Here is a 27,590-nt window from a genome sequence, read left to right as displayed (position 1 = left end):
AGATAGACATCTGTCAGGGATGGTGTAGACGGAGCTTGGTCCTGCCTTGAGGGCGGGGGGCTGGACTCGATGACCTCTCGAGGTCCCTTCCAGTCCTATGATTCTATGATTCTATGCTCACCCTGGCGCTTACAGCCTGCTGCTCCAGACTGGTTCCCGGTGCCTGCTTATTGAGGGGTAGTGAAAAGACGGATCCGTGCAATGTCAGCCACCCGGACTTCTGCCCCTTCCAGGCAGGCAGAAAAGCCATAATCATCCTTGCTGGAGGAAAGGTCAGGGAGGCGGCAGATGTCCCCGGGCCAGCCACACGCACCAGTGGATCGGGAGCAGGAAGCGACACGTGGCAAGGTACCCGGGTGCCAGGGCAGGGCTTGCTGAGCCCAGCACACAGTCCCAAAGATTCCAGCCCCAGCTAGGCTGCTGACGTGGGTGAGTGCAGCTGTCTGCAGTGTCTCTTGAAACCCAGGGCTCTGGCTCTGAGGCTGGCAGTGCCCCAGTGGGACTGCAGCCTTCTCGTGTAACTGCACGCTTGGCCTGTCTGTCCCCGCGTGCGCCGGGGGCCTAGCACAGGAGTGGGGGGTGCAGGGACTGAAAGGCTTAGCGATCGTCTGGAGAAAGGTCAGGTCTGGCCTCTCCCACCACAACTTGAGCCCATTGCTCCTTGCTCTGCATCTGTCACTACTGAGAACAGCCTCTCCCCATCCTCTTTGGAACCTCCCTTCAGGAAGTTGAAGGCTGCTCTCAAATCCCCCTGATCTAGATGGCGCTTGGTCCTGCTGTGCGGGGGGCTGAACTTGCTGACCTCTCGGGATTCCTTCCAGTTCCAGGATTCTCTGATTCTGTAGTTCCCAGTCTGCTTTCCCAAAGCTGCCCGGGCAGAGGAGGAGTGTAGCTGTACTAGCCTTTGTGTTGGAGCTGTTTGGTCAGTTGACGCAGCGCTCCGTGACAGTGGCAGCCAGTGAAGGGCCTTTCTGCTTTGCTAGACCATTGCGTCCAGGATCACTGCCTGGATCAAGTGCGCGTGCTGTGAGCCGGTGAGTGTAATCACCCCTTTGACTAGCGCACAAGCCTTGTGGCCCAGGTGTCGATTCAGGATAGCTGCTGGGCCGCTCCCTGGTTGGTCATCCATCCATCCCTCCCTCCGTTCATGTTCCATTGCAGCAGGCCCGGGGGGATGCTGGCTCCGGTACAGCCGTGTTGCATGCCGCACAGCCACGAACTCCGGGTGCTGCTTCCAAGTGACCCACCCTCCTTTTTTGCTGTCGGAGTTTTTGGCAAGAAGGAATTTCGAGGGCGGGGCCTGTGGTTCCTCAAATACTGGCACGCGAGCATGGAATGCCAGAGCCAGGCAGAGACGGGTTAGGCAAAAAATGTCAACAGCCGTGCCCTTGGGCACACACGGACTGAGAGCAACACCTCTTGAGGGACACAGTTTACCAAGGTGGGTGACTGGTTTTTCTTCCTTCCAACCAGCTGACCATTGCAACTGCCATGTTCATTGGCGCCTCTTTCTGCTGATCTGCGCACACAAGCAGAGGGGCTGTGAAGCTGGTGTGCCCTTGGTGTGTTTTCCAACTGAGCTGTTGGATGTTGTGCTCCAAGAATCTGGAAAGAGAGCTCGGCACCTCATCTCGGCTGGATTTCTCCAGATACTTCCTGGAGAGCTGAGCCTGTGCACTCTGTCTGCAGCGCTGATTCTGGAGGCTTCGGGTCTGGCAGGGTCACTCCTTTCCAGGGGAAGCCATGCTTCCAGCACCTCTTTCTTGGGTCCCGGAGGAGCCGAAGAAGACATGTTTCCCAGCACTCCTACTTTCCAAAGAGTCGCTATAAGGCTCATCTGATTATGAACTTTTCCAACCTACACCCCTCATCCTGTGTTGGGGGTACGGCTGCTCTAGCTCTCCGGTGAAAGGGCTGACGTTGTTCTTGGATCCCATCAGAGAACAGCATCAAAAGACGGTTGATGGTGGCTCTGTGTCCCAGGGAGACTCCTCAGCCTGTGGGTGAGAGGAGGTGAAGCTACGGGGACTGCGCCACGTTAAATGCCTGCGCTCTGCTTTGTGGTCCATAAGAGCATTGGAGCTTCCCGTTTGCTCTGCTATAAAGCCATTGGCACCAAGCTCTGGGGCTGGCGTTTGTAGCGGGTACGAGCAGAGCCTGTTCTGCGCCCAGCTACCCACGCTCCAACCAAAGCGCAGCGACTCGCTCGTGTTCTTTGTTGTCAGCATCACGATCGGCGTGTTAGCAGCCAATCTGGCAGGTTACAGCCTGCAAAGTGCAAGCTTAAAGGAAAGTGTAAACTTCAATTAATGAATCCACAGTTTTCTTAACACCTCTTCCCGCCTGTCTCCCGCGTCTTCACATAAATAGTGGAGTGCCATTCCCAGGATTGCATTGCTCTCTAATCTGCAGCACCTTGCGTGTGGGAAGGCCGTGAGACCATCGTATGGATGAAATCTTGGGCAGGGGGTAGGTAGTTCTGCATGTGACCTATGGCTCTGCCTTCTCTAACCTGGACAACTCTCATCCACGTACAAAGCCGCTTGTGAGCTCTGTCGTTCTGGGACGCACCTGCATGCAGAACAGCTGTTCAGGAGGAATGCCATCGTTCTCCAGGCGTGCTTCTGTGAAAACACGGTCCAGTCCGTGTAATTCCAGGCTGGAAGGTGTCTGATCATCCATTGGCAGGGGAAGGGACACACTGAAAAGCCAGTGAAATCTCACGGTCCTGTTTGCTCTCAGCTGGTTATGGAGCTCTGGCCATCTTGTCAGCTTAGATTGTAAGACCTGTGGGGGAGGGACTGTCCTCTTGTTTGTACAGTGCCTGGTACAGAACAAGCCCCCCATGAACAGGTCGGGTCCTTCTGATCCCTCCTAGGAAGGTCTGGGGCCTGGGGCTGGTCGTCCGGATCTGAAAGCCGGCCCTGAGTCTGTTAAAACTCACGCTGTTGAGCCACACGTCTGTGGAGAGTCCGCTCTGAGCCAGTGTACACAGCCTCTTGAAGTGCGTTTGCCATGTCACCTCCACCCCACTGTCCTTGCTTCCCAAGGGCTGTGGGCCCCCGCCCCATGGAGTGACACACGGTCCCGGGCTCAAATGAGACGCAAACGTCCTTCACTGAGGCTATGGCAGGGAATTACCATGCCTGGCCTAGGGGCTCTGCCCATTGGAAGCTTTGGGGACTGCTGCTAGGTCTGTAATTTGGATCCGATATTGGAGTCTGCCGAGCTGGGGTGACCGCACTGCACTTACAGATGGGCTGCTGCACATGGTGTCATGGACTCTCCTGTGGACAGCGAGGAGCAGCTGGACTGGCTGGCAGGAGGGTCTAGCTCTAGTTCAGCTTGGTCAATGCGCTCATCTCTGCACAGCTCGAACCTCTCTGGTCCAGGCAACGTCCGCGGTCCAGCAGGACCAGAGAGCCCCAGCTTAGGGCAGTGGAGTCTGGGCAGCACTGGCAGCTTTGGGGCGGAGGAGCCTGGCCATCTGCTGACAGACCCCAGGAGAGCCCGGAGTCTTGTCGCCAGAGGAACCCCCCTCTCCGGGGCTGGCAAATTCCCTCCTGCTGGGCCAGGGAGGGCCCGGGGGGGCTGGGCCAGGGAGGGCCAAGCTGAATTGAACTATTTTGTCTTGCCTGCAGCTGAGGGGCAGATAATGCTGCTGCTAACACTGGCTTTCGGGAAGCTCCCATTAAAGGTTAAGGGCAGGAGCTCGGCTTTCAAGGGCCCCTAAGGGAGTAGGTGAAGTTCAGAGGGAATAGAGGCCTGATTCTCCTACGCTACTGGGCACATGGCAGGCACGGTGGTGCCTCATTTTGTTTCCCCTTGGGGTTTGTAAGTCTTCAGCTCTTGCCTGATGGGAGGCTGAGCATTACCCAGCCTGGGCCAGAATCTGAGCTGCCGGCCTGGTGGCCCTACAAGAAACCATTCAGTAAAATTGCTTTGGGAGAGCAGAGTCGCTTTGAGCTCCAGGCGTGAGCGCCCAGGCAAGTGACGTGTTCCCGGCAGGTTTCTGTGTTCCCATTTGGGGTGGCATGCGCAGTCCGGGCACGGGCTGGAAGGGGCGTCTCAGAGAACAACTGCAAGAGGTAAGTGACTGCTGAAGTGGTTCACCAAGACTCAGCAATTTTCAAGCGGTCTGCCAGAAGAGCTTGAGAGCCACTGTTCTAGTGACTGGCTGGGGGTGCACCTGTGGATTGTGGAGGGGTGTGTGTGTTGGTGGGACAGGTCTCAGTGGAAGTGAAGCTGTGGCTACATGAGGAGCGGGTCTGTGCAGAGGTAGCACTGATTTAACTATGTTTAAAAACTGATCCCAAGCTGCGTAACCTCCCATGGGGATGTAGCTCTCTTGGGATAAAGGTGCCAGACGTGTGGAAATAACCTAGCTCTAAGCATCGTAGAAGAGAGACCACGGGATCGTGCCTAACTCCTCTCCCAGACTCACTGCTGCTCTTGTTCCCAGGCCTTGGCAGGCGTGGGCGTTCCAGCGCAGGGACATCCGCGCTCGTCGCTGTGTTCCGTAACTTGTTCTCCTTCCTCTCAGGAGTGAAAGGCATGGAGTGCTCCCCCGCCACTCCCACCATGAACTCCTACTTCTACAAATTCATGATCAACCTGCTCAAGAGGTTCAGCACTGAGCGGAAGCTGCTGGAGACCAGAGGAGCCTTCATCATCAGGTCAGTTCAGTCTTCCTCCGTCTCTTTCACAGACCACAGCTTGTGCTAAGCCCATCTCTCTAGAGGGTAGGTGGCATTGTACCCTGGCTCTTGCTGGGTTCTTTGTGGCCAGAGACCCCTCTGCCAGGCGTCGTGGTTGGCATTTTGAGAGCAAACAAATTCATTTTTCACATGTTGAGACACTGTGTCTGTCACTCCTGTCCCCTGCGCTTGTGTCCCTGTTCTGCTGAGAAACTAAGGGACCAGTGGAAATGTGGAACAGGCTACTCTGGGGTGTGTGGCCCCTCTGTCCTTTGGAGCAGGGTGCAGTGTGGTGGTGTCCTTGTGGGCATTGATAGCGCTGTCATTATGAGGCACGTACACCCCACAGCTGGCACCGAGGCACAGCTGGTCACTTGAAGAGTCTGCTTGCAACTGGGAAGTGACCGGAATTGTGGAGTCAGCATCTGGGGCTCCTGTGTGGCTGGATTTGTGTTTCCAAGGAGCTGTGATGAAAACCATGCTGCGCGATGCACGGCTGACAGGATGTAACCCTTAGGGCATCCGGTCTGGGGCAGGGGCAGCCTGCGCTGCTGTGCTCGCTCAGAAACAAGCCACATGAAGGTTCGAGGGAAGGCGGAGGGGGATTCAGTGGGGGTGGAGTCCAATTGTGTTTCCTTCGTTGCCTGGATAAGGTGGCTCCATTGAGGTGAGCTTGGCCTCCGATCCGATGCAGGGCAGCATGGAGCCTCAATTCCAGGCCGCGCCCTGTGGCAGGGTGAGTGAGGCCCGAGGCAGGCTGGCTGGGATCATTGCCAAAGGTGCAGGGTTAAATGTGCCGCTTGTGAGGGGTGTAGGCGCACTGGCCGCGTGTTGCCAGGCACACCTAGCTCTGCCGAGAGTCCAGCAGCAGGGAGTCTGCAGACAGGCTGAAACGGCTCGGAGAGGAGTCCCCTCTTTCGGCGCTGGGGCAGTTAGGGCTGAAAGCTGCCGTTAGCTCTCCGTGTTGCATGTTCTGCTCAGAGTTAGCGGGGAAACGTCCATGCACTCCCAGCGTGGGTGGGGCACGAGTGCTACCGCTCTCCTCCCGCCCCAGGCTTGGTAAAGCTCTCCGTTCCAGGAGGTGTCTCATCTCAAGCATTGCGGGAGGAATGTCTTTCCCAAAGGCCGGGGGGCACTTGCTGCTGGCCGTCTCTTGGAGAAGTTGGTACTCTGGGGGTTTCTGTAACAACAGGTGTTTTCTCTCCTCCCTGCCGTCCACTGGGAATGGCGGAAGTGGTCCTGTTTGAGTCGGGGGCCAGCTGGAGAGCAATGCCAGGGATGGGACTGTGCCGCTTCCTGTCACATTCCTGCCAGCTGAGCTGTTTTGCGTGGGGGGAATGGCACGGGGAGCCAAGGCTCCTGCATGCGGGCTAGCTGCGCCGTTTCCCATCGCCCAGCAGAGCGGAAGCTGGGCCAGGTCACAGCCGCGCCGCACGCCAGTGCTTTTCCTGGGGGCGTGCTCCAGCATCCAACCTCCGACTGACAGAGAAGTGAAGTCCCCAGCCCTTCAGGCAGCAGAGAAAATGTTCACGGCGTGACTCATGTCACCGATACAGCCTGCAGACAGCATGATGCGCTAGCTGGGAGAGGTATGAACTTCCCCATTGATCTCAGGAGGTGCCGTTTCGAATGGCAGAACGAACTGTTTCTCTGATTAAAGCAAGTGAGGGAGGAAGGGAGTTTTCTGAACTGTCAGGGCTTGATCTGTTGCGCCCAGTCCCTGGTGGTGTCTTTAGTGCAGTCCTTTCAGATTTGTTTTCAGGGGATTGGTTTCAGCAGCTGTCTGAAGCACAGCCGGTTGCTTGACTGTGCTTGTGATTTGGTGCTTAAAATGTTCAAGAAACCCCGTAATTCACCTCAGCGTAGAGGGTTCCTTGCAGTGCAGAGCCTTGCAGAATTTCAAATGGACGCGTGGACCCTTTGGAAATCTGAGACCCGGTCTGCAGGCCCCTCGCCGAAAGCCACTGCCTCAGCCAATTCACCGTGCAGCAACAAATCTCGACACTAGTGCACGCAGCAAGCTAATGCTTTCCCAGCCCTTGTAGGAAGCTACCCGTTCATCCTGCACAGGTGTGCGCCAACCCCGCTTCTCAGACTAGCCAGATTTGTAGAGGGACGCTCTCCACATGCCCCTACGACTGAAATCCACAAATCGGCTCTTGCCCCTGCTTTCCTTTCATAGAATCATAGAATAATAGGACTGGAAGGGACCTCGAGAGGTCATCGAGTCCAGCCCCCCGCCCTCAAGGCAGGATCAAGCTCCGTCTACACCATCCCTGACAGATGTCTATCTAACCTGTTCTTAAATATCTCCAGAGAGGGAGATTCCACCACCTCCCTTGGCAATTTATTCCAATATTTGACCACCCTGACAGTTAGGAATTTTTTCCTAATGTCCAATCTAAACCTCCCCTGCTGCACTTTAAGCCCATTACTCCTTGTCCTGTCCTCAGAAACCAAGAGGAACAAATTTTCGCCTTCCTCCTTGTGACACCCTTTTAGATATTTGAAAACCGCTATCATGTCCCCCCTTAATCTTCTTTTTTCCAAACTAAACAAGCCCAGTTCATGAAGCCTGGCTTCATAGGTCATGTTCTCTAGACCTTTAATCATTCTTGTCGCTCTTCTCTGTACCTTTCCAATTTCTCCACATCTTTCTTGAAATGTGGCGCCCAGAACTGGACACGGTACTCCAGCTGAGGCCTAACTAGTGCAGAATAGAGCGGCAGAATGACTTCACGAGTTTTGCTTACAACACACCTGTTGATACAACCTAGAATCATATTTGCTTTTTTTGCAACAGCATCACACTGTTGACTCATATTCAACTTGTGGTCCACTATGACCCCTAGATCCCTTTCCGCCATGCTCCTTCCTAGACAGTCGCTTCCCATCTTGTATGTATGGAACTGATTGTTCCTTCCTAAGTGGAGCACTTTGCATTTCTCTTTATTAAACCTCATCCTGTTTACCTCTGACCATTTCTCTAACTTGCTAAGGTCATTTTGAATTATGTCCCTATCCTCCAAAGAAGTCGCAACCCCACCCAGTTTGGTATCATCTGCAAACTTTATCAGCCTATTCCTTCCTTCTCTTGCTGTGGACTCCACATTGCAATAGGAAGTGTGCTGGGGAGGCGGTCGGGACCCAGACAAGGACATAGAAGGAATGGATCTTGTCTCCACAGCTTTGATATTTGCCCGTACCGAAGTGGAGGTCAGTTTGGGATAGTGTGGGAATTGGGTTAGCATAGCATCCCGATGCTTGCGTGGGCTATGTACCAAGGTTAATGTTGTCTGCATGGGGCGTGGTGTGTGTCATACCTACTAACATGCGGAGCAGCGCGCGTGTGTTGGCTACCGTTCCGTGTGCTCCTGCTGCTGCCTGAAGTGCTGGCGTCCTGCCGGCTCTGGCTGGGGTGACAGCAGTGCTGGAGTGTGTGATGGACAAGCAGTGTCTCTGCTAGCTGGCAGTAGGTTGTGAGATTGACCAAAGCAGTTCCCACAAGTGAATCCTTAATAATTGGTTTCCCCAGTGATCTCCTCTTGACCTGTGAGCTGAGCTCCAGGGATCCGCTAACTCCCCATCTCTTAGACGGAGCTAAGATGCTTTCTAGCCCGTGTCAATGAACTGAACGCGCTGCTGCAAGGAAGAATAAGCGAAGAAGCGCGAGGATTGTTTCAAGTAAGCTTGGCAGTGAGCCCGCCGGGCAGCGTTCAGCTCGAGGAGCAGTGAGCAGGAGGCCACGTCAGGCTTACTGCAAGTTAGCATGGCAAGAGCTGGGCTCAGAAGATTAGCAGGATCTGTCTGGTGATAAACTGCCAGACTGGAAAGCCAGGATTTAGGCTCAGTTCCCGGACCGCATTGTGGAGAGCTTTGTCTGCGCACATGCTCACTGCAGTTGGAATCCCAGCCTGGGATCGCAGGAGCGGCAGGTATGCACCGGGGCCAAGGCCCAATGGGTACAGGCTCGGGAGTCGCAGCTTAAGTGCGGAATGGTTCCCAATCCACAGCGGGTCCTCGGGAAGCAGGATGGCAGCAACCTTAGTGCTTCACCTCGTGGGGGCAGCCATGGAGCTGCTAGGAGCGGCCCAGGAGACGTGGGGTCTATTGCTGCCAGCGCGCAGGTCTCCAGATTGAGCCGCTTTCCAGTGGGGCCGGTGTTCTACCTCCTGGGATTGCTCCGTGATGCGCACGTAAACCCAGGGCCCGCGAAGGGGGGTGCACACTGCCTGCACACAACTGACTGCGCTGCCCCGCCCCCCTCGGGCGCTGCTCCCGTTCAGTCGGCTCCCCCGCACACGCTAGGGATGCAAGTGCAGTGAGCAAAACCAGTCCTGCAGCCCCTCGCTGGCCTTGCTCACCCGTCACTGGCTTAATCTGCTCTTACGGGGAACCCTCAGCCCCTCGCTGCAGATTCCCCGCCCCGCTCAGCTGGCGCCCGCCAGTCCTGCAACGCCGCCCGCCTTCCGATCCAGCTCCCCGGCCCCGCCCAGCTCTGCCAGTGCCCGCCAGTCCTGCAACGCCGCCTGCCTTCCGATCCAGCTCCCCGGCCCCGCCCAGCTCTGCCAGCGCCCGCCAGTCCTGCAACGCCGCCCGCCTTCCGGTCCAGCTCCCCGGCCCCACCCAGCTCTGCCAGCGCCCGCCAGTCCTGCAACGCCGCCCGCCTTCCGATCCCAGCTCCCCGGCCCCACCCAGCTCTGCCAGCGCCCGCCAGTCCTGCAACGCCGCCCGCCTTCCGATCCAGCTCCCCGGCCCCGCCCAGCTCTGCCAGCGCCCGCCAGTCCTGCAACGCCGCCCGCCTTCCGGTCCAGCTCCCCGGCCCCACCCAGCTCTGCCAGCGCCCGCCAGTCCTGCAACGCCGCCCGCCTTCCGATCCCAGCTCCCCGGCCCCACCCAGCTCTGCCAGCGCCCGCCAGTCCTGCAACGCCGCCTGCCTTCCGGTCCAGCTCCCCGGCCCCGCCCAGCTCTGCCAGCGCCCGCCAGTCCTGCAACGCCGCCCGCCTTCCGGTCCAGCTCCCCGGCCCCGCCCAGCTCTGCCAGCGCCCGCCAGTCCTGCAACGCCGCCCGCCTTCCGATCCAGCTCCCCGGCCCCGCCCAGCTCTGCCAGTGCCCGCCAGTCCTGCAACGCCGCCCGCCTTCCGATCCAGCTCCCCGGCCCCGCCCAGCTCTGCCAGCGCCCGCCAGTCCTGCAACGCCGCCCGCCTTCCGGTCCAGCTCCCCGGCCCCGCCCAGCTCTGCCAGCGCCCGCCAGTCCTGCAACGCCGCCCGCCTTCCGATCCAGCTCCCCGGCCCCACCCAGCTCTGCCAGTGCCCGCCAGTCCTGCAACGCCGCCCGCCTTCCGATCCAGCTCCCCGGCCCCACCCAGCTCTGCCAGCGCCCGCCAGTCCTGCAACGCCGCCCGCCTTCCGGTCCAGCTCCCCGGCCCCGCCCAGCTCAGCCAGCGCCCGCCAGTCCTGCAACGCCGCCCGCCTTCCGGTCCAGCTCCCCGGCCCCGCCCAGCTCTGCCAGCGCCCGCCAGTCCTGCAACGCCGCCTGCCTTCCGGTCCCAGCTCCCCGGCCCCGCCCAGCTCTGCCAGCGCCCGCCAGTCCTGCAACGCCGCCCGCCTTCCGGTCCAGCTCCCCGGCCCCGCCCAGCTCTGCCAGCGCCTGCCAGTCCTGCAACGCCGCCCGCCTTCCGATCCCAGCTCCCCGGCCCCGCCCAGCTCTGCCAGCGCCCGCCAGTCCTGCAACGCCGCCCGCCTTCCGATCCAGCTCCCCGGCCCCGCCCAGCTCTGCCAGCGCCCGCCAGTCCTGCAACGCCGCCCGCCTTCCGGTCCAGCTCCCCGGCCCCGCCCAGCTCTGCCAGCGCCCGCCAGTCCTGCAACGCCGCCCGCCTTCCGGTCCAGCTCCCCGGCCCCGCCCAGCTCTGCCAGCGCCCGCCAGTCCTGCAACGCCGCCCGCCTTCCGGTCCAGCTCCCCGGCCCTGCCCAGCTCTGCCAGTGCCCGCCAGTCCTGCAACGCCGCCTGCCTTCCGGTCCAGCTCCCCGGCCCCGCCCAGCTCTGCCAGCGCCCGCCAGTCCTGCAACGCCGCCCGCCTTCCGATCCAGCTCCCCGGCCCCGCCCAGCTCTGCCAGCGCCCGCCAGTCCTGCAACGCCGCCCGCCTTCCGGTCCAGCTCCCCGGCCCCACCCAGCTCTGCCAGCGCCCGCCAGTCCTGCAACGCCGCCCGCCTTCCGATCCAGCTCCCCGGCCCCGCCCAGCTCTGCCAGCGCCCGCCAGTCCTGCAACGCCGCCCGCCTTCCGGTCCAGCTCCCCGGCCCCGCCCAGCTCTGCCAGCGCCCGCCAGTCCTGCAACGCTGCCCGCCTTCCGGTCCAGCTCCCCGGCCCCACCCAGCTCTGCCAGCGCCCGCCAGTCCTGCAACGCCGCCCGCCTTCCGGTCCAGCTCCCCGGCCCTGCCCAGCTCTGCCAGTGCCCGCCAGTCCTGCAACGCCGCCCGCCTTCCGGTCCAGCTCCCCGGCCCCACCCAGCTCTGCCAGTGCCCGCCAGTCCTGCAACGCCGCCCGCCTTCCGATCCCAGCTCCCCGGCCCCGCCCAGCTCTGCCAGCACCCGCCAGTCCTGCAACGCCGCCCGCCTTCTGGTCCAGCTCCCCGGCCCCGCCCAGCTCTGCCAGCACCCGCCAGTCCTGCAACGCCGCCCGCCTTCCGATCCAGCTCCCCGGCCCCGCCCAGCTCTGCCAGCGCCTGCCAGTCCTGCAACGCCGCCCGCCTTCCGGTCCAGCTCCCCGGCCCCGCCCAGCTCTGCCAGCGCCCGCCAGTCCTGCAACGCCGCCCGCCTTCCGGTCCAGCTCCCCGGCCCCACCCAGCTCTGCCAGCGCCCGCCATTCCTGCAACGCCGCCCGCCTTCCGGTCCAGCTCCCCGGCCCCGCCCAGCTCTGCCAGCGCCCGCCAGTCCTGCAACGCCGCCTGCCTTCCGATCCCAGCTCCCCGGCCCCGCCCAGCTCTGCCAGCGCCCGCCAGTCCTGCAACGCCGCCTGCCTTCCGGTCCCAGCTCCCCGGCCCCGCCCAGCTCTGCCAGCGCCCGCCAGTCCTGCAACGCCGCCCGCCTTCCGGTCCAGCTCCCCGGCCCCGCCCAGCTCTGCCAGCACCTGCCAGTCCTGCAACGCCGCCCGCCTTCCGGTCCCAGCTCCCCGGCCCCGCCCAGCTCTGCCAGCGCCTGCCAGTCCTGCAACGCCGCCCGCCTTCCGGTCCAGCTCCCCGGCCCCGCCCAGCTCTGCCAGCGCCTGCCAGTCCTGCAACGCCGCCCGCCTTCCGGTCCCAGATCCCCGGCCCCACCCAGCTCTGCCAGCGCCCGCCAGTCCTGCAACGCCGCCCGCCTTCCGGTCCAGCTCCCCGGCCCTGCCCAGCTCTGCCAGCGCCCGCCAGTCCTGCAACGCCGCCTGCCTTCCGGTCCCAGCTCCCTGGCCCCACCCAGCTCTGCCAGCGCCCGCCAGTCCTGCAACGCCGCCCGCCTTCCGGTCCAGCTCCCCGGCCCTGCCCAGCTCTGCCAGCGCCCGCCAGTCCTGCAACGCCGCCCGCCTTCCAGTCCCAGCTCCCCGGCCCCACCCAGCTCTGCCAGCGCCCGCCAGTCCTGCAACGCCGCCTGCCTTCCAGTCCCAGCTCCCCGGCCCCGCCCAGCTCTGCCAGTGCCCGCCAGTCCTGCAACGCCGCCCGCCTTCCGATCCCAGCTCCCTGGCCCCGCCCAGCTCTGCCAGCGCCCGCCAGTCCTGCAACGCCGCCCGCCTTCTGGTCCAGCTCCCCGGCCCCACCCAGCTCTGCCAGTGCCCGCCAGTCCTGCAACGCCGCCCGCCTTCCGATCCCAGCTCCCCGGCCCCGCCCAGCTCTGCCAGCGCCCGCCAGTCCTGCAACGCCGCCCGCCTTCCGGTCCAGCTCCCCGGCCCCGCCCAGCTCTGCCAGCGCCCGCCAGTCCTGCAACGCCGCCTGCCTTCCGGTCCAGCTCCCCGGCCCCGCCCAGCTCTGCCAGCGCCTGCCAGTCCTGCAACGCCGCCCGCCTTCCGGTCCCAGCTCCCCGGCCCCGCCCAGCTCTGCCAGCGCCCGCCAGTCCTGCAACGCCGCCCGCCTTCCGGTCCAGCTCCCCGGCCCCGCCCAGCTCTGCCAGCGCCCGCCAGTCCTGCAACGCCGCCCGCCTTCCGGTCCAGCTCCCCGGCCCCGCCCAGCTCTGCCAGCGCCCGCCAGTCCTGCAACGCCGCCCGCCTTCCGGTCCAGCTCCCCGGCCCCGCCCAGCTCTGCCAGCGCCCGCCAGTCCTGCAACGCCGCCTGCCTTCCGGTCCAGCTCCCCGGCCCCGCCCAGCTCTGCCAGCGCCTGCCAGTCCTGCAACGCCGCCCGCCTTCCGGTCCCAGCTCCCCGGCCCCACCCAGCTCTGCCAGCGCCCGCCAGTCCTGCAACGCCGCCCGCCTTCCGGTCCAGCTCCCCGGCCCCGCCCAGCTCTGCCAGCGCCCGCCAGTCCTGCAACGCCGCCTGCCTTCCGGTCCAGCTCCCCGGCCCTGCCCAGCTCTGCCAGCGCCCGCCAGTCCTGCAACGCCGCCCGCCTTCCGGTCCCAGCTCCCCGGCCCCACCCAGCTCTGCCAGCGCCCGCCAGTCCTGCAACGCCGCCTGCCTTCCGATCCCAGCTCCCCGGCCCCGCCCAGCTCTGCCAGTGCCCGCCAGTCCTGCAACGCCGCCCGCCTTCCGATCCAGCTCCCCGGCCCCGCCCAGCTCTGCCAGCGCCCGCCAGTCCTGCAACGCCGCCTGCCTTCCGGTCCAGCTCCCCGGCCCCACCCAGCTCTGCCAGCGCCCGCCAGTCCTGCAACGCCGCCCGCCTTCCGATCCCAGCTCCCTGGCCCCACCCAGCTCTGCCAGCGCCCGCCAGTCCTGCAACGCCGCCCGCCTTCCGGTCCCAGCTCCCCGGCCCCGCCCAGCTCTGCCAGCGCCCGCCAGTCCTGCAACGCCGCCCGCCTTCCGGTCCAGCTCCCCGGCCCCGCCCAGCTCTGCCAGCGCCCGCCAGTCCTGCAACGCCGCCCGCCTTCTGGTCCAGCTCCCCGGCCCCACCCAGCTCTGCCAGTGCCCGCCAGTCCTGCAACGCCGCCTGCCTTCCGATCCCAGCTCCCCGGCCCCACCCAGCTCTGCCAGCGCCCGCCAGTCCTGCAACGCCGCCCGCCTTCCGGTCCAGCTCCCCGGCCCCGCCCAGCTCTGCCAGCGCCCGCCAGTCCTGCAACGCCGCCCGCCTTCCGGTCCAGCTCCCCGGCCCCGCCCAGCTCTGCCAGCGTCCGCCAGTCCTGCAACGCCGCCCGCCTTCCGGTCCAGCTCCCCGGCCCCGCCCAGCTCTCCTGAAGCATGTTTTTCCTGTCCCACCAGTGCTTCCAGCCTCCACAACTCTTGGCCTGTGTGAGTGCTTTGCCACTGGGTCATTTGTTTGCCCGTTTTTGGCTGCACTCGAGATTCCCCCCCAGCATTGTAGCTGAGAACATCCAACTCCTGGGAGGCTGTAGATGGCCAGAGATGTGACCTGCTGTAACCTAGTCTCCTGAATCAGCCCACCCAGTCCAGCCCCGTGTGCAGCAGCTCGCGCTTCAGGACTTGGGAGCCCTCTCACTGCCAATCCCCTCCAATGAGGCTGGTGTGTGTTTCTTCCTCCTCTTTCCCACCCTCCATGCTAATGCATGCAGAACAAAACTCTGGTTTGTTTTCATGTGAACTGTTCTTCTTGTACTGGCGAAAGCAGGGGAAAAAACCCTCCCCCCTTTGATAAACTGTGATATGAACTCAGGCGTAATCCAAACAGCTGTGATCTGTACAAGGGATGCTTCTGTGCTGGGAAGCAGGGAAGTCTGTGAAAATGCTCTGTGCTGTCTGCCAAGATGGCTCTCTGGCCAGCTGCCCTTTTTGCTGTAATGAACTGAGCATTCTCCCCCGCCTCCCTGGTGCCTCGCAGAACGACGTAACCGCAGCCTTTGATTTTGATCTTTTCCTTTTTTAAAGACGTCCCCAGCCCCAGCGTAACAGCGCTCAGGGAGCTGCAGGGCTCCGAGTGGCACGACGAGCAGTCAGAAACGTGCTTTGAGCTCTGCGGTCGCCGCCGGATGGGGCGGGGCAGCGTGATCTCTGAAGTCTGAGCTAGGAATGTGCCATCTGGCTTTAGGGCAGTTGCAAACAGAGGAGAGAAGCTGGATTCAGCTGAAAGGTCCAAGCCTCCACATTCAGAACTGCATGGTCCCGTAGGTCCGTGGGGGGTTGGATGCAGAAACCTGGGTCAGGCCCCCCTCTAGTTGCGGATCAATTCCAGTCCCAAGTTGCTCTTCCCTCCGTGGCGTTCTCCCCTTTGGTCAGCATGACACTAATCTTCTCAAGTGCACGTTTAGGTGAGAGTCATTAGTGCACGTGGTCCCCGCTTGGTTTCCGTTGGCTTGGCGGGGACGTTGGTGGTAATCCGTGCGTTACATTGTTGCCCTTGAAAGTTGGACTTGTTTTTAATTGCTCTGCAAGATGACACGAAGAAACCCGCCTTTCATGCAATAATTGGGAGGTCTGAGCTGGCCAGTCGGTCCATGAACGGACATTCCTGTTGATCGTCATGTCCCTTTTATGACGGTAGCTGGTCAGGAGTCAGTTGGCGGATATCGTCCATCTTCTCCCCCCTCTCCCTCTCCGGCAAATTACCCTGCCGTGCTTCTGTCCTCCCATGTCCATCCCAGCTCTAGCTCTGACTTCTGCATCCATTGAATCCTGGCCCTGGTAGCGGATGCTGAAGAGTGGTGGTCAGTCTGCCGTGCTGGAAGGACTGTGCTGCTGCTCCTGGAGCACGTGCTGTCAGAGGGCGCACGGAGGCGCTTTGATGGGGTCTGTTAACTCGGGGCAGGAGTTAGTCTGAGAAGAATGATCCCATGTCACTTAGCAGCTGAGCACTTAGGCGATCGGGTAGTTGATAGTCACTTACATCCCTCGTTTCCAGTTCCCTTTTTAAACATGATTTTACATCCCATGGGAAGGCTTTGGCGTCTGTCGGACGAGGCCCGCTTGGTTCTTTCCTCTGGCGGGTGCTTGAACCCCAAAGGCCCGTTGGGTTCTCATCTCTCCAGCAGCCGCTCAAGAGGCCTGGCCAGAGCATAGAACACGACTGTGCAAATGGCCACCCAGCCCTGCAAGCCGAGAGTGCGGCGGGAGAGCTCCACGGGGACTGGAGTTTGCACCCGACGCCTTGCTTAGCAAGCTGGAAGCAAGCAGTGACCCTCCAACCTTCCTGTGTCCCGCCGGCCAGCGTCCTTGCTGAGCAGCCCTCCGCTGTCGGGGTTCCCTTGCCCCTAACGCAGAGTGAACCTCGGACCTCCGGGCCAAGCGCCACCACTCCCAGACGCCAAGAGGGGTGTCCTGGGAACGCCTCCAGCCCCCCGCATAGTGCCCAGCCAACGGACTGTCCCCCGGCGGGCTGCTGAAGTTAGCTCACTGTCCTACACGCTCCACTTGCTCTGACCCAGATTGCTCCAAGCTGCTTAGAAGAACGGGATGTATTTTCCTTGAGAGAAATGGAAAACATGTGGATGGGCTGGGATTAATTAAGGCCAGGCAGAGGAGGGGGAGAGGAAGTGCTGGCTAGGGGAAACAACCCTTGCGAAATGGGCAAGAAGTTCAGTAAAGGACGGCATCCCTCCTTGTGCGTTCTTTGGGGGGGCAGCTCTTCCCAGCGTTCCCCTAGCCCCCAGGCAATGCCGCGCGCAGGCTGGGAAGCTGGCATTCCCTCCAGATGCAGCACACTTGGCTTGGAGAATTGAAAGGGGGAGAGTTTGACGTGGCCCTAGGGGCCATAGCTAGACCCGTTTCTGAACAGCTGGTGTGTCTCCTGTCCAGATAAACCGGCTCCAGTCACCTCTCCTTCACACAGTGTAACTCCAGGGTCAGTGGATGCTGCGCTTCATACCCGTGCAAGGAGACTTGGGCCTCTTGTGAAGCAGTAGGGTGCTGACCACTGTGTTGTCTCTGCTCCCGGGGCAAGTGAAGTGAGCGAGGAAAGGCTGCTAGGATCCTCCAGGCTCTGCTCAGCCTGGAAAATGTGCGGGGGTGTTGGCAGAAGCACTGATCCGTGGCAGGGGGGCTGAAGCAAGGAGGTGTTAACTATTGAGGTACCAGACACGTGTAACCTGCTGAGTGTCCTCTCAGCTGCTGTGGCTCTCGGGTCCTTCCTGGTTTTGCATGACTCAGTGGAGCAGAGCGTCTCGTTACAAGGCAGCAGAGGAGACCAGGGAAGGGCGAGGAATCAACTTTGGCATCTTGCCCTACTCTTGCAGGGGGCTTCTGGCTCACCGACCCGGCGGCACAGCCTGGCACCTCTGGAATCCTCGTCGACACGTCAGCCTCCTGCCTGGCTTTCCACTTCGGGCCTGTGCCGTGCGTGGGGCTGGCTTGCTGTGGGCATTGCGTGGAGCAAGCCAGCCGCACTCAGGGCAGACGGGCTGTTGCTGCGAGCCCATCGGTGTCCCCGTCAGTCACGTTCTCCATGGGGCAGGGCTGGACTTCCAGACAGTCTCACTGCCGCCACAACCTGCAGATCCGAGGGCTCATTGTTCTGATCTCGTCTCCTCCCACGCGACCCTCAGAGGCCTCCTGGCTGTTCCTCACCCAGGAGGTTGGCTCATGAGCCATCCCACCCATCTGCTGCTCCTGTCGTGTCCAGCCTGTGTGGCTAGGCTTCATACAATCCAGGGCCAGCAGAGACCTCAGGAGGCATCGAGTCCAGCTTCCTCCCCAAAGCAGGACCAACCCAACTCAATCAGCCCAGCCAGGGCTTTCTCAAGCCGAGACTTAAACACTGCTAGGGATGGAGACTCCACCCCCTCCCTAGGGAACCCAGCCCAGTGCTTCCCCACCCTCCTAGGGAAATAGTTTTTCCTAATCTTCAACTTAGACCTCCCCCACTGCTCCTTGTTCTGCCATCTGTCACCACTGAGAACAGCCTCTCTCCAGCCTCTTTGGAACCTCCCTGCAGGAAGTTGCAGGCTGCTCTCAAATCCCCCCTCACTCTTCGCTTCTGCAGACTAAACAGACCCAACTTCCTCAACCTCTCCTCATAGGCCATGTGCTCCAGCCCCCTCAGAATTTTGGTCGCCCTGCGCTGGACCCTCTCCAATGCGTCCACATCCTTTTTGTAGTGGGGGGCCCAGAACTGGACACAATACTCCAGATGTGGCCTCACCAGAGCCGAATAAAGGGGAATAATGACATCTCTGGATCTGCTGGCAATGCTCCTCTTAATGCACCTAATATGCCATTAGCCTTCTTGGCTACAAGGGCCCCCTGTTGACTCATATCCAGCTTCTCATCCACTGTAACCCCCAGGGCCTTTTCTGCAGAACTGCTACTTAGCCAGTCGGTCCCCAGCCTGTAACTATGCTTGGGATTCTTCCGTCCCACGGGCAGGACTCTGCACTTGTCCTTGTTGAACCTCATCAGATTTCTCTTGGCCCAATCCTCTAATCTAGCCAGGTCATTCTGGACCCTTCCCTGCCCTCCAGCGTATCTACCTCTCCTTCTAGCTTAGTGTCATCTGCAAACTCGCTGAGGGTGCAATCCATCCCCTCATCCAGGTCATTAATGAAGGTGTTGAACAAAACCAGCCCTAGAACCGAACCTTGGGGCACTCTGCTTGAAGCTAACCGCCAAGCTGACATCGAGCCATTGATCACTACCTGCTGGGCCCAACAGTCTAGCCAGCTTTCTATCCATCTTACCGTCCATTTATCCAATCCACATTCCCTTAACTTACTGGCAGGAATATTGTGGGAGACCGTATCAAAAGCCTTGCTAAAGTCAAGGTCTATCACATCCACTGTCTTCCCCATGTCTACAGAGCCAGTTACCTCATCATAGAAGCTAATCAGACTGGCCAGGCACGACTTGTCCTTGGTGAGTCCATGTTGACTATTCCTGATCACTTTCCCCTCTTCCAAGTGCTTCAAAATGGATTCCTTGAGGGTCCCTTCCATGATCTTTCCAGGGACTGAGGTGAGGCTGACTGGGCTGTAGTTCCCTGAATGGTCCTTCTTCCCTTTTTCCAGTCATCTGGGATCTCTCCCGATTTCCACAAGTTTTCAAAGATAATGGCCAAAGGCTCCACAATGACATTTGCCAACTCCTTCAGTACCCTCGGATGCATTAAATCCGGGCCCATGGATTTGCGTATGTTTAGCTTTTCTATAGTTCTTAACCTGTTCTCTTTCCACCAAGGGCTGCCCACCTCTTTCCCATACTGCGTTGCCTAGTGCAGTAGTCTGGGAGCTGACCTTGTCTGTGAAGACAGAGGCAAAGAAAGCATTGAGTGCTTCAGCTTTCCCCACATCATCTGTCACTAGGTTACCTCCCTCCTCCAGTAAGGGCCCCACCCCCTCTCTGATCACCCTTTTATTGCTAACATGCTTGTGAAAATCTTTCTTGTTACCCTTCACATCCTTTGCTATCTGCAATTCCAGTTGCGCTTTGGCCTTCCTGATAACTCCCCTGCATTCTCGAGCAATATATTTATACTCCTCCCTAGTCATCTGTCCAAGTTTCCACTTCTTTTAAGCTTCCTTTTTGTGTTTAAGTTCACCAAGGATTTCCCTGGTAAGCCAGTCTGGTTGCCTACCATATTTGTTTTTTCTTACTGTGCATTGGGATGGTTTCCTATGCCTTTAATAAGCCTTCTTTAAAATACTGCCAGCTCTCCTGTAAGCATCCCAGGGAATCCTGCCCATCAGTTCTCTGAGGGAGTCAGTGTCTGCTCCTCTGAAGTCCAGGGTGTGTATTTTGCTACTCTCCTTTCTTCCATTGGTCCGGATCCTGAAATCTACCATCTCATGATTGCTGCTTCCGAGGTTGTCACCCGCCTCTACTTCTCCTACTAGTTCCTCCCTGTTTGTGAGCAGCAGGTCAGGCTGCGCAAGGCTCCTGGTTGGTTCCTTCAGCACCTGTACCAAGAAGTTATCCCCAACATTCTCCAAAAACTCCCTGGATTGCCTGTGTCCTGCCGTATTGTTCTCCTAACGCGTCAGGGTGATTGATGTCCCCCATGAGAGCCAGGGCCTGCGATCGGGAAGCTTCTCTGAGTTGTCTGAAGAAGCCTCATCTATCTCATCCACCTGATCTGGTCTATAGCAGACACCAACCACAACATCACCCCTGTTGCTTCACCAAAGACTCTCAACAGGCTCTTCTCCCTCTAAATACTGGAGCTCCGAGCAATCGTAGTGCTCTCTTACGTACCGTGCAACTCCTCCTCCTTTTCCCCCCGCCTGTTCTTCCTGAACAGTCTGCACCCTTCCGCGCCAGCGCCCCAGTCATGCGACTCATCCAGTCAAGTCTCCGTTATTCCAGTCAAATCATAGTTCTTTGACTGGGCCAGGGCTTCTAATTCTCCCTGCTTCTTTCCCAGGTTTCTTGCATTCATGTACAAACACCTTAGATAACCAGTTGATCGCTCTATCTTCTCCATTTGAATCAGGGGTCCTCCTTTGTTGCTTCTTCCTCCTGGTGTTCCTTCCTGGTATCCAACTTCCCCCACTTACTTCAGGGCTTAGGTCACCGTCCCCCAACGACACCACCTGTGCAACCATGCATTTACTTCCTCAATTCGACCATCCCTACCTGGACCTTGAACTTGTCCTTCAACTGGAAGGATGAACGAGAACACCACTTGCGCTTCAAATTCCTTGATCCTTCTTTCCAGCACTACGTAATCCGCTGTGAACCGCTCAGGGTCATTCTTGGCTGTATCGTTAGTTCCCACATGGAGAAGCAGGAAGGTTTGATCAGTCTCAGAAGACTCTTGGTCACATTCTGAATGCGAGCTCCTGGTAAGCAGCGCACACTTGAGATTGCAGGTCTGGACAGCAGATGGATGACTCGGGCCCTCTTAGGAGGGAATCCCCAACCACCACCACCCGTTGTCTTCTCTTGGGGGTGGTGGGACTACTCATCTCATGCCTTCCAGTAGATGGGGTCTCCTTCTGATCACTGACTCTTCCAGCTGGAATTGCAGCTCTCTCCAGGCAAGTCTAGACTACAGCCCTCTTTCGACAGAGGGATGTCAATTAGACAGGCAGACTACAGCCCTCTTTCGACAGAGGGATGTCAATTAGAACGATTGAAATTGCAAATGAAGCCAGGATTTGAATTTCCTGCACTTCATTTGCATAATGGCGGCCGCGCGTTCTTTTGAAAAAGGGCTTTCTGAAAGTGAAAGCGCTGTCTAGACGCGGTTTTTCAGGAAAAAACCCTCCTCGTACAGGATCTTTTGAAAAAGGGTTTTTTCCCCAAAAGAACTGCGTCTAGACAGCGCTTTCACTTTCAGAAAGCCCTTTTTCAAAAGAACACGCGGCCGCCATTATGCAAATGAAGCACAGGAAATTGAAATCCCAGCTTCATTTGCACTTTCGATCTGTCTAATTGACATCCCTCTGTCGAAAGAGGGCTGTTGTCTAGACATCCCCCTAGTGCAGCTTCCCCTTGAACGCTGGTCACAGGAGCGAGCCTGGGAAGAGGACAGCCCTTCAGGCCAGGCCAGCAGAGTGTGCGGGTGGAGCAGCCAGACTTGTGGGCAGGGGAATGAGATTGCGGGCAGGAAGGGCTCAGGCCAGTGAGCACGTGGGGGTCTATTGCGGCTGGGTGGGCTGAGGGAGGCTGGCTGGGATGCTGGCTGCTCCTGGTTGGACTGCTGGATTCCACACATTCAGCTGCCCGGGGTGATGTGCTTGCAGTAATGGCTGGTGTCTGAAACGTGGCCTGGGGGTCTCCTAGACAAATCTCCTTGGGCTTGGCTTTCTGATCTGCTAGAAAAACTCTTCTAACCCTTGTCTGCCCCCCTGCAGTGTGTGCACGGATGGGTAACGCACGCAGAGCAGCCCCTGGGAGCTGGGCGCCTGAGTGGCCGTTGCTGGGTTCTGCTCTTCCCCAGGCAGTGGGGTTGAAAACCCCTTTGCTGCAGGTGGACGCCGCAGCTCATAACCACTCCAGGCAGGTGTGCACAGGCCAGATGCCGCTTTCCAGCGAGCTTGCGAGGGGCTGCACTGCTCGTTAGCATCTCGGAGCCCTGGGAACGCTCTCGCCTCCAGAGGGGCAGGAGCAGTTTGTATCATTCGGCAGTGCAGGGTGGGAACAACCCCTCTGCCCGGCGTGGCAACGAGGGCCTGCCCAGCCGGCATTCCAAGGGGCGGCAGGAACTCCAGCCCCAGTGCCAGGGAGAGACGTCCCAACACCTGCATGTGCGGCAAGAGTAGGGCCAGGCTGTGACGTGCCTCTGCTCTCGGGGGAGAAGGAAGGGAGCCACGACCCTGTGTATTCGTTAGTCACTCGGGCGCCACAGGGCGACTTACTGATTTTGAAGACCTGTAGTCTGGCACCCCCCAGAAAACACCAAGCGGAAGAGAATCCGACTTGAGACGGGGTTATGGGCGGGGCGCTCCACCTTCCCGGACTACTGCAGCTTGTGCAGGCGGCTGATTTGTCGGGCGTACCTCAAGTTTCACCTCCCTTAAACTCCTTCTCCCCAGAGTCTGACCTCCAACTACCAGCTCGTCAGAGCTCCCACGCGGCTTGGGAAGGAACTAGGACGCGCCAGCTTTCCGCCTTTTCTCTTCGTCCGCCCGCAGCCTTCTTCCTTACCTCAGTCTGCCGGAGCCTCCCCATGTATCCATCCTTGGAAGGCCAGTTGCTGCTGCCAGCCGCCCCGAGGAAGGGGGCAGACCTAGTGGCTAGCTGAGTGGAGCCAAAGGGCACCGCTGAACCGTCTTTTCTCCTCCCGTCCAAGTACTTCGCCTTTCCCTGCCTCTTGGCCTCCACGCGCCTCCCCTAGTCATCAGTGACCACCCAGGAGCTGGAATCTGTCGGCAGCTCTTCCCCTGCTCGGCTGTTCTCCCGTGTGCGGTATCCAACACTCATCCCTGCCGTGCTCTTGCACCCAGCATGGCATTGGCAGTGACCCCTGCAGCCACTGATGTTCCAGGGCTGCTTAGCTTCTCCTCCATCCTGCTGTAACCCGTCAGGGGAATGCACTCGGTCTTTCTGGCCTTCTCCGTCACTCCGCTGTCCCATGGCCAGTCTGCAGAACTAGTCACTTGTGCTCCGGACAGCTTGCTTCACAATCAGATTCCCTGAATACCCTGGGTCAGGCTTCTTTCTTCAGGCTCTCCTCCCTTCGCTCCTTGCCTGGCTTCCGCTTCCTTCTGCCAGGCTAAATTTGTCACCTCCCTTCAAGCTGGCCTGAGAGCTGGACCTGAGCCGGAACCCCCTCGACCCCGAACGCTGGATCCAAGCTGCGCATCTTAGTCCTGGTGCTGCTCTGCCCCCTCCGCCCTCCAGATTCACTTTCATCCCTCTCCTGCGCGCCTTTGTCTTCTGCCCTCCTCAGCTGGCCACTCATGCTTTGCTCTCTGCCTTCTGAGGTCGCCCTGCCTGTGGCAGCCAGCCACTGAGCTCAGGCCACTAAGAGCTGTGCGGATGCTGCGGTGCTTTTCGTTGGGGTCCCCATGCCTCCGCCTCGCTGCAGCATCGCACGGTGAGCACGAGACCTGGGCGCCAGGCTTCCTGCCAGGGCGGTGCGAGGGGCTGCTCTCCTCCAAATCCTGCCTTGAACCTCGCTCCCACTGCCCCACTATCGGCTTCCAGTGCTGGGCTCCCTTGCTGCCCCCAAGACCCTGTTCCAGCGCGGAGCTGTCGCTCCCACGTGTCCTGTCGGCCGTTTCAGTTCCTTCGTGCGGATCCAGGCCTCCGGAACGTGAATTGCACTGGGCTCAGCAGAACACCTGCCGCTCCCCTCGCCCTAAACACCAGGCTGCTGCAGGAGCAGGACTGAAAGTGGAGGACGTGGCCAGCATGCCAGCCCCTTGAGCCTGCTGGGCTCAAGCAGCTGACGGGGGGCTCTGTCCCAGCTGTTTGCCTACAAGGGCTGGTTTGCCCACACTGCCATAGGACAGCAGCAGCGCCGGGGAGCTCCCGTCGCCCCGCGACAGCTCCAAGATTGTGGAGAGGGCCACGGGGGCAGCTAGACCTCGCCCCCTTCCCCCTGCGGCCGCCTGCATCCACTGGCCCTTCTCATGCTGCCTCCAGACCTGGCTAAGCAGCTGAGGCTGAGCTGTTGTTAGCCTGGCTTGCAGCCAGCTCTAACCTATTTTACTTCTCATGCAAGAAATTGTATGGGCGGAAATAAGGAGCGTGTCAGTTTCCTTGAAAATTAGGCCACAGCTGTCAGCTTGAAAGGAGAGCATCCCTCTCCCAGGAGAAACCACCAGGAGCGGTGGCTGCCTGGCGCACCGACATCTAGAGAGCAGCCTTGTGCTTTGGTGCTGGAACAGGGCCTGGTGGGGACGTGCCGCACTCGCAGGCGTGACAAGGGGTGGGGCCTGGTGCTTCATTCATTCGTCGCTTGGAGCTCAGAGCGGGGATGGGCCGGGGCCCCTTGTTAGGAGTCAGTGGCCTCTGGGCCTAGAGCTCAGGCCACGCTGCCATTTGCACCTGGGAGGCATGTCCCGCCCGACGGACATGGCTGCCTCCGCAGAGCCTGCAGCGCCTCCCCGTATTCGGGGTGAGATTGGCGCTGCTTGGCTTCCCACGCTGCGCAGCGGGGCCATGACGCCTGCAGGCGTTGCCGGCCTCCGTTCCCTTTTACCTGTTGCCCTTCCCAGGAACCCTGCCAGAGCCAAGGGGTTCTCAGGAACACACAGTCTGCAATGCTGGCCCTTGGCTGGGGGTGGATGTTGCTGACGCAAGGTGCTCGAATCTGATGTCTCATCCTCCGGCTCCCAAAAGGGCTTGGCGGGACCGGTCATGGTGGTGGTGATCTTCTCTTTCCAATGAGTCTCCGGTGGAGACGCAGCATCCCTCCTGCTTCTTGCACGGTGCCCTTCTGGCTGGGGTGACTCTGGCCATGTGTCATCTACAGTAAGGATGTTAAATATTGACTGTTGACTAATCGAATAGTCCATGCATGTTGCAAAAGCGCCAGGTGGAGCCCGGGATCAGCTGGATTCCCCATGTGCAGCCTGTTGCTGGGCTCCCTGCAGCATTTCAAAGTGACAGCGCCACATGGAGCCCGGGAGAGTCCCCAGCTGATCCCGGGCTCCACACGGTGCTGCTGCTTTGAAACGCCACGTGCAGCCTGTTTCCGGGCTCCCCGCGGCGTTTCAAAGTGACAGTGCCACATGGAGCCCGGGAGAGTCCCCAGCTGATCCCGGGCTCCACGCGGTGCTGCCACTTTGAGACGCCACGTGCAGCCTGGGGACACCCCTGCTGGCCCTGGGCTGCATGCGGCATTTCAAAGCGGCAGCGCTGCCTAGATTGCAGCATCTGGCCCCAAGCTCCAAAGTGGCAGTGCCACGTGAAGTACCTCCTCCCCCTTTCCCCTGCCCACTTGCTGTCTCTTTGATAGAGGCAGCAAGCGGGGGGAGCCACTAGTCCTTCGCATCCCTAATTTACAGTCCCCCCTGCACTGTGGACGAGGTGGGGAGAACTGGGGCACAGACGCCCAGGGAGCAGGCAGCAGATGCCGAATGTGTTTTCTATGTACTTAAGTCTCAAGGCACCTCCGCGCCCGAGACTGCGCTGTGCAAGGCCTGATGGACCTTGGGCCTGATGGACCCTCACTGTGTATTAGCTCTTCTTGGTTCCCCCTCCAGTCCCTGGCTGGTCTGGCTTTGGGGAGGAGGTTGGACTTGAAGGCCTCCTGAGGTCTCTGCCAACCTTCATCTTCTCTGAGTTCATCAGCTGTAGACTCTTCTTGGTACCCTCTCCCATCCCCCTTCCTTAGCCCAAGCTGCTCTTTCCCTGGCCTGGGGCGGATCAAGCTGAGCTATTTTGTGGGTCTCGTAATGATTCGGGGTCTAAGACCCAAACCTGGGCCATTGGACTAATGTTCAACAAGCTCTTCCAGGGCGGAGCGCCTGCCCCTTCCTCCTCCGGTGCTGAAACAAGCCCTGGCCGCCGTCCAGCTCTGCCTGGGTGGGATGTGGCCCCGGGCAGGCAGAGAGGCGGGGCTTGGAGCACCTGCTTCGCCACATGGCTAATGGCTGCGATTCGGCCGCCTGCAGAATTGCGTCACCCCGTCCGTGACCGCTCTCGCTTACAGAGCCACAAAGCAGCTTCCCCAGAGGCCACCTGCAGGTTCAGAGTCGGGGGTTGCCAATCCCAAAATATTAAAACCGGCCCATGGTGCCTAGGAGCCGCCGGCTGCTGCAGCAGTGACCAGACTGAGCACGGGGATGGGGTAGGAGGAGCCGTGTGGCTGTGGGAGGAGGGGGGGGCAGACTGGTGTCTTTTCCCAGGGGTACTACTGACTCACTTGGGCGTTGTTGTCTCTCCGGGCCTGTTTCCTGTCCGTAGAATGGGGCTGCGCGCTCTCCCCGCCCGTATAAGGGTTCTCTGTGCTCCGTGTGCTTAGAGGGTGAGAAACGCATGGATGTGGGTCTGAATCTGCCATTGGCCCTGGGGCGACGTGGGTCCGGGAGCAGTCTTGTGGGATCTGCCCTGCTGCGTGGTCTCCTTCATCCCGGAGCATCGTCTTCCCTGCCTCTGCAGCATTCCCGTCCCCTGGCACTGGGGGAGCAGGGTCCCTGAACTGCAGCCCCCCAGCGCTGCCCTGGGGCGAGCAGCCAGCTCGCCATCCCAGTAGCACGTGCCCGGAGCCGTCAGACCATGCCGTGTGGGTTGCTTTTTGCATTGGCGCTGCCAGTGGGGAGTTTGGGAGCAGTGCCCTGTTCCGCAGACTCAGCAAGGATACATTGCAAAATAACAAACATCTGACCAAAGCTATTTTGCAACTGTAGTACAGCTCCCCCCTTTTCCCTCCCCCGTGTGCAGCGCGCGCATGCCTGCCTTCGCTTCCGCTCAGCACTGGCGCTGGATATAGGCTGGGGGGGTAGATTTTATTGGTAAGTATCCATACACGCTAGTTTTGCTGTACACAAGCAACTCAGTGGCAAAATATTTCCATGGACTAGGATCAAAGTTTACACATAGGCCAAGTAAGTTCCTAAGCTGCGTTTTTCTTACTCCAGTTGAGGGATATTTACGCGGTGTATTTAGACATGCGATGTTGACAATTTGTATTTTGACGGTTACAAAGTTTTCATTTTCTGCATCTCAACACTGTCTGTCATAAAATACTTGCCTGACACTCCCCCCTTGCAATCTCACACAATTGTGAAGGTTTAAATTAATCTAAAACTTAACAATAAACTGATACTATCAGTCCCAATTCCAGATGAATAAACATCGGGTTCTGCTAAGCCCTCCCTTTCTCTGCTTTAGATAGCCCCTCTGGTGCTGTTTCTCAGTCTGTCCTAAAACACTTGACAAGGGAAGCCAGTGCCATGACCCCATTTTACAGTTGGGGAAATTGAGGCACAAGGGGCGGAGAAGGCCTGTTCAGGGTCATCCAGCAGGTTAGTGGGGGTGCTGGGACTAGAACCCATGTTTCTTGAGTGCAGCCCTGGGCCCATGCTGCCTCCTTCACATGCCAGCAGGGTCACAGCCTTTCGAACATGGGTGGTGCATTTCTGGAGCCCCCAGAGCACTTGAAGCGACCTCCAGTGCCCTGAATTGCAGCCTCTGTGTGCTGCACTCTCGGAGGGGGCCCCGCAAACTCCCTCGCTTTGCCCCTCCTCTGCCTGGCAGCCCCGGCCTGAGCCCTGTGGCCTTGGCTGGGTATTGCCTCCTGGCCCGGGGAGCAGGCCATCCCGTGCATGTGCCTCCCCTGGAGCTCGTGAGGGCTGATGCATGGGCCAGCTGACAGTCTCCTCGCTGCTGAGGACCTAACCCCCTGAGGACGACGGGCAGCTGCTTTGCAAAGCACCAGCCCTGAGATCTCTGCCCCACGGGCTGGAGGGAACAAGCAGCGGCTTGATTCTCGCCTCGCCAG

General features: G+C 59.9%; 1 protein-coding gene across 1 annotated transcript in view; it reads left to right on the top strand.

The window, feature by feature from the left end:
* The window catches only part of VAC14 (VAC14 component of PIKFYVE complex), a 108,597-nt gene that overhangs the window by 53,905 nt on the left and 27,102 nt on the right, over nt 1-27,590 (top strand). The window contains exon 14 of the mRNA XM_075940642.1: nt 4,544-4,676. Within this exon, the coding sequence (XP_075796757.1) occupies nt 4,544-4,676 (133 nt within the window). The remainder of the gene's footprint in view (nt 1-4,543; nt 4,677-27,590) is intronic.

Source organism: Pelodiscus sinensis, chromosome 12, assembly GCF_049634645.1.
Source record: "Pelodiscus sinensis isolate JC-2024 chromosome 12, ASM4963464v1, whole genome shotgun sequence".
In the NCBI taxonomy this organism is placed as follows: domain Eukaryota; kingdom Metazoa; phylum Chordata; order Testudines; family Trionychidae; genus Pelodiscus; species Pelodiscus sinensis.
The sequence above is the reverse complement of the archived record's forward strand: the minus strand, read 5'-3'. Positions and strand labels throughout refer to the sequence as shown.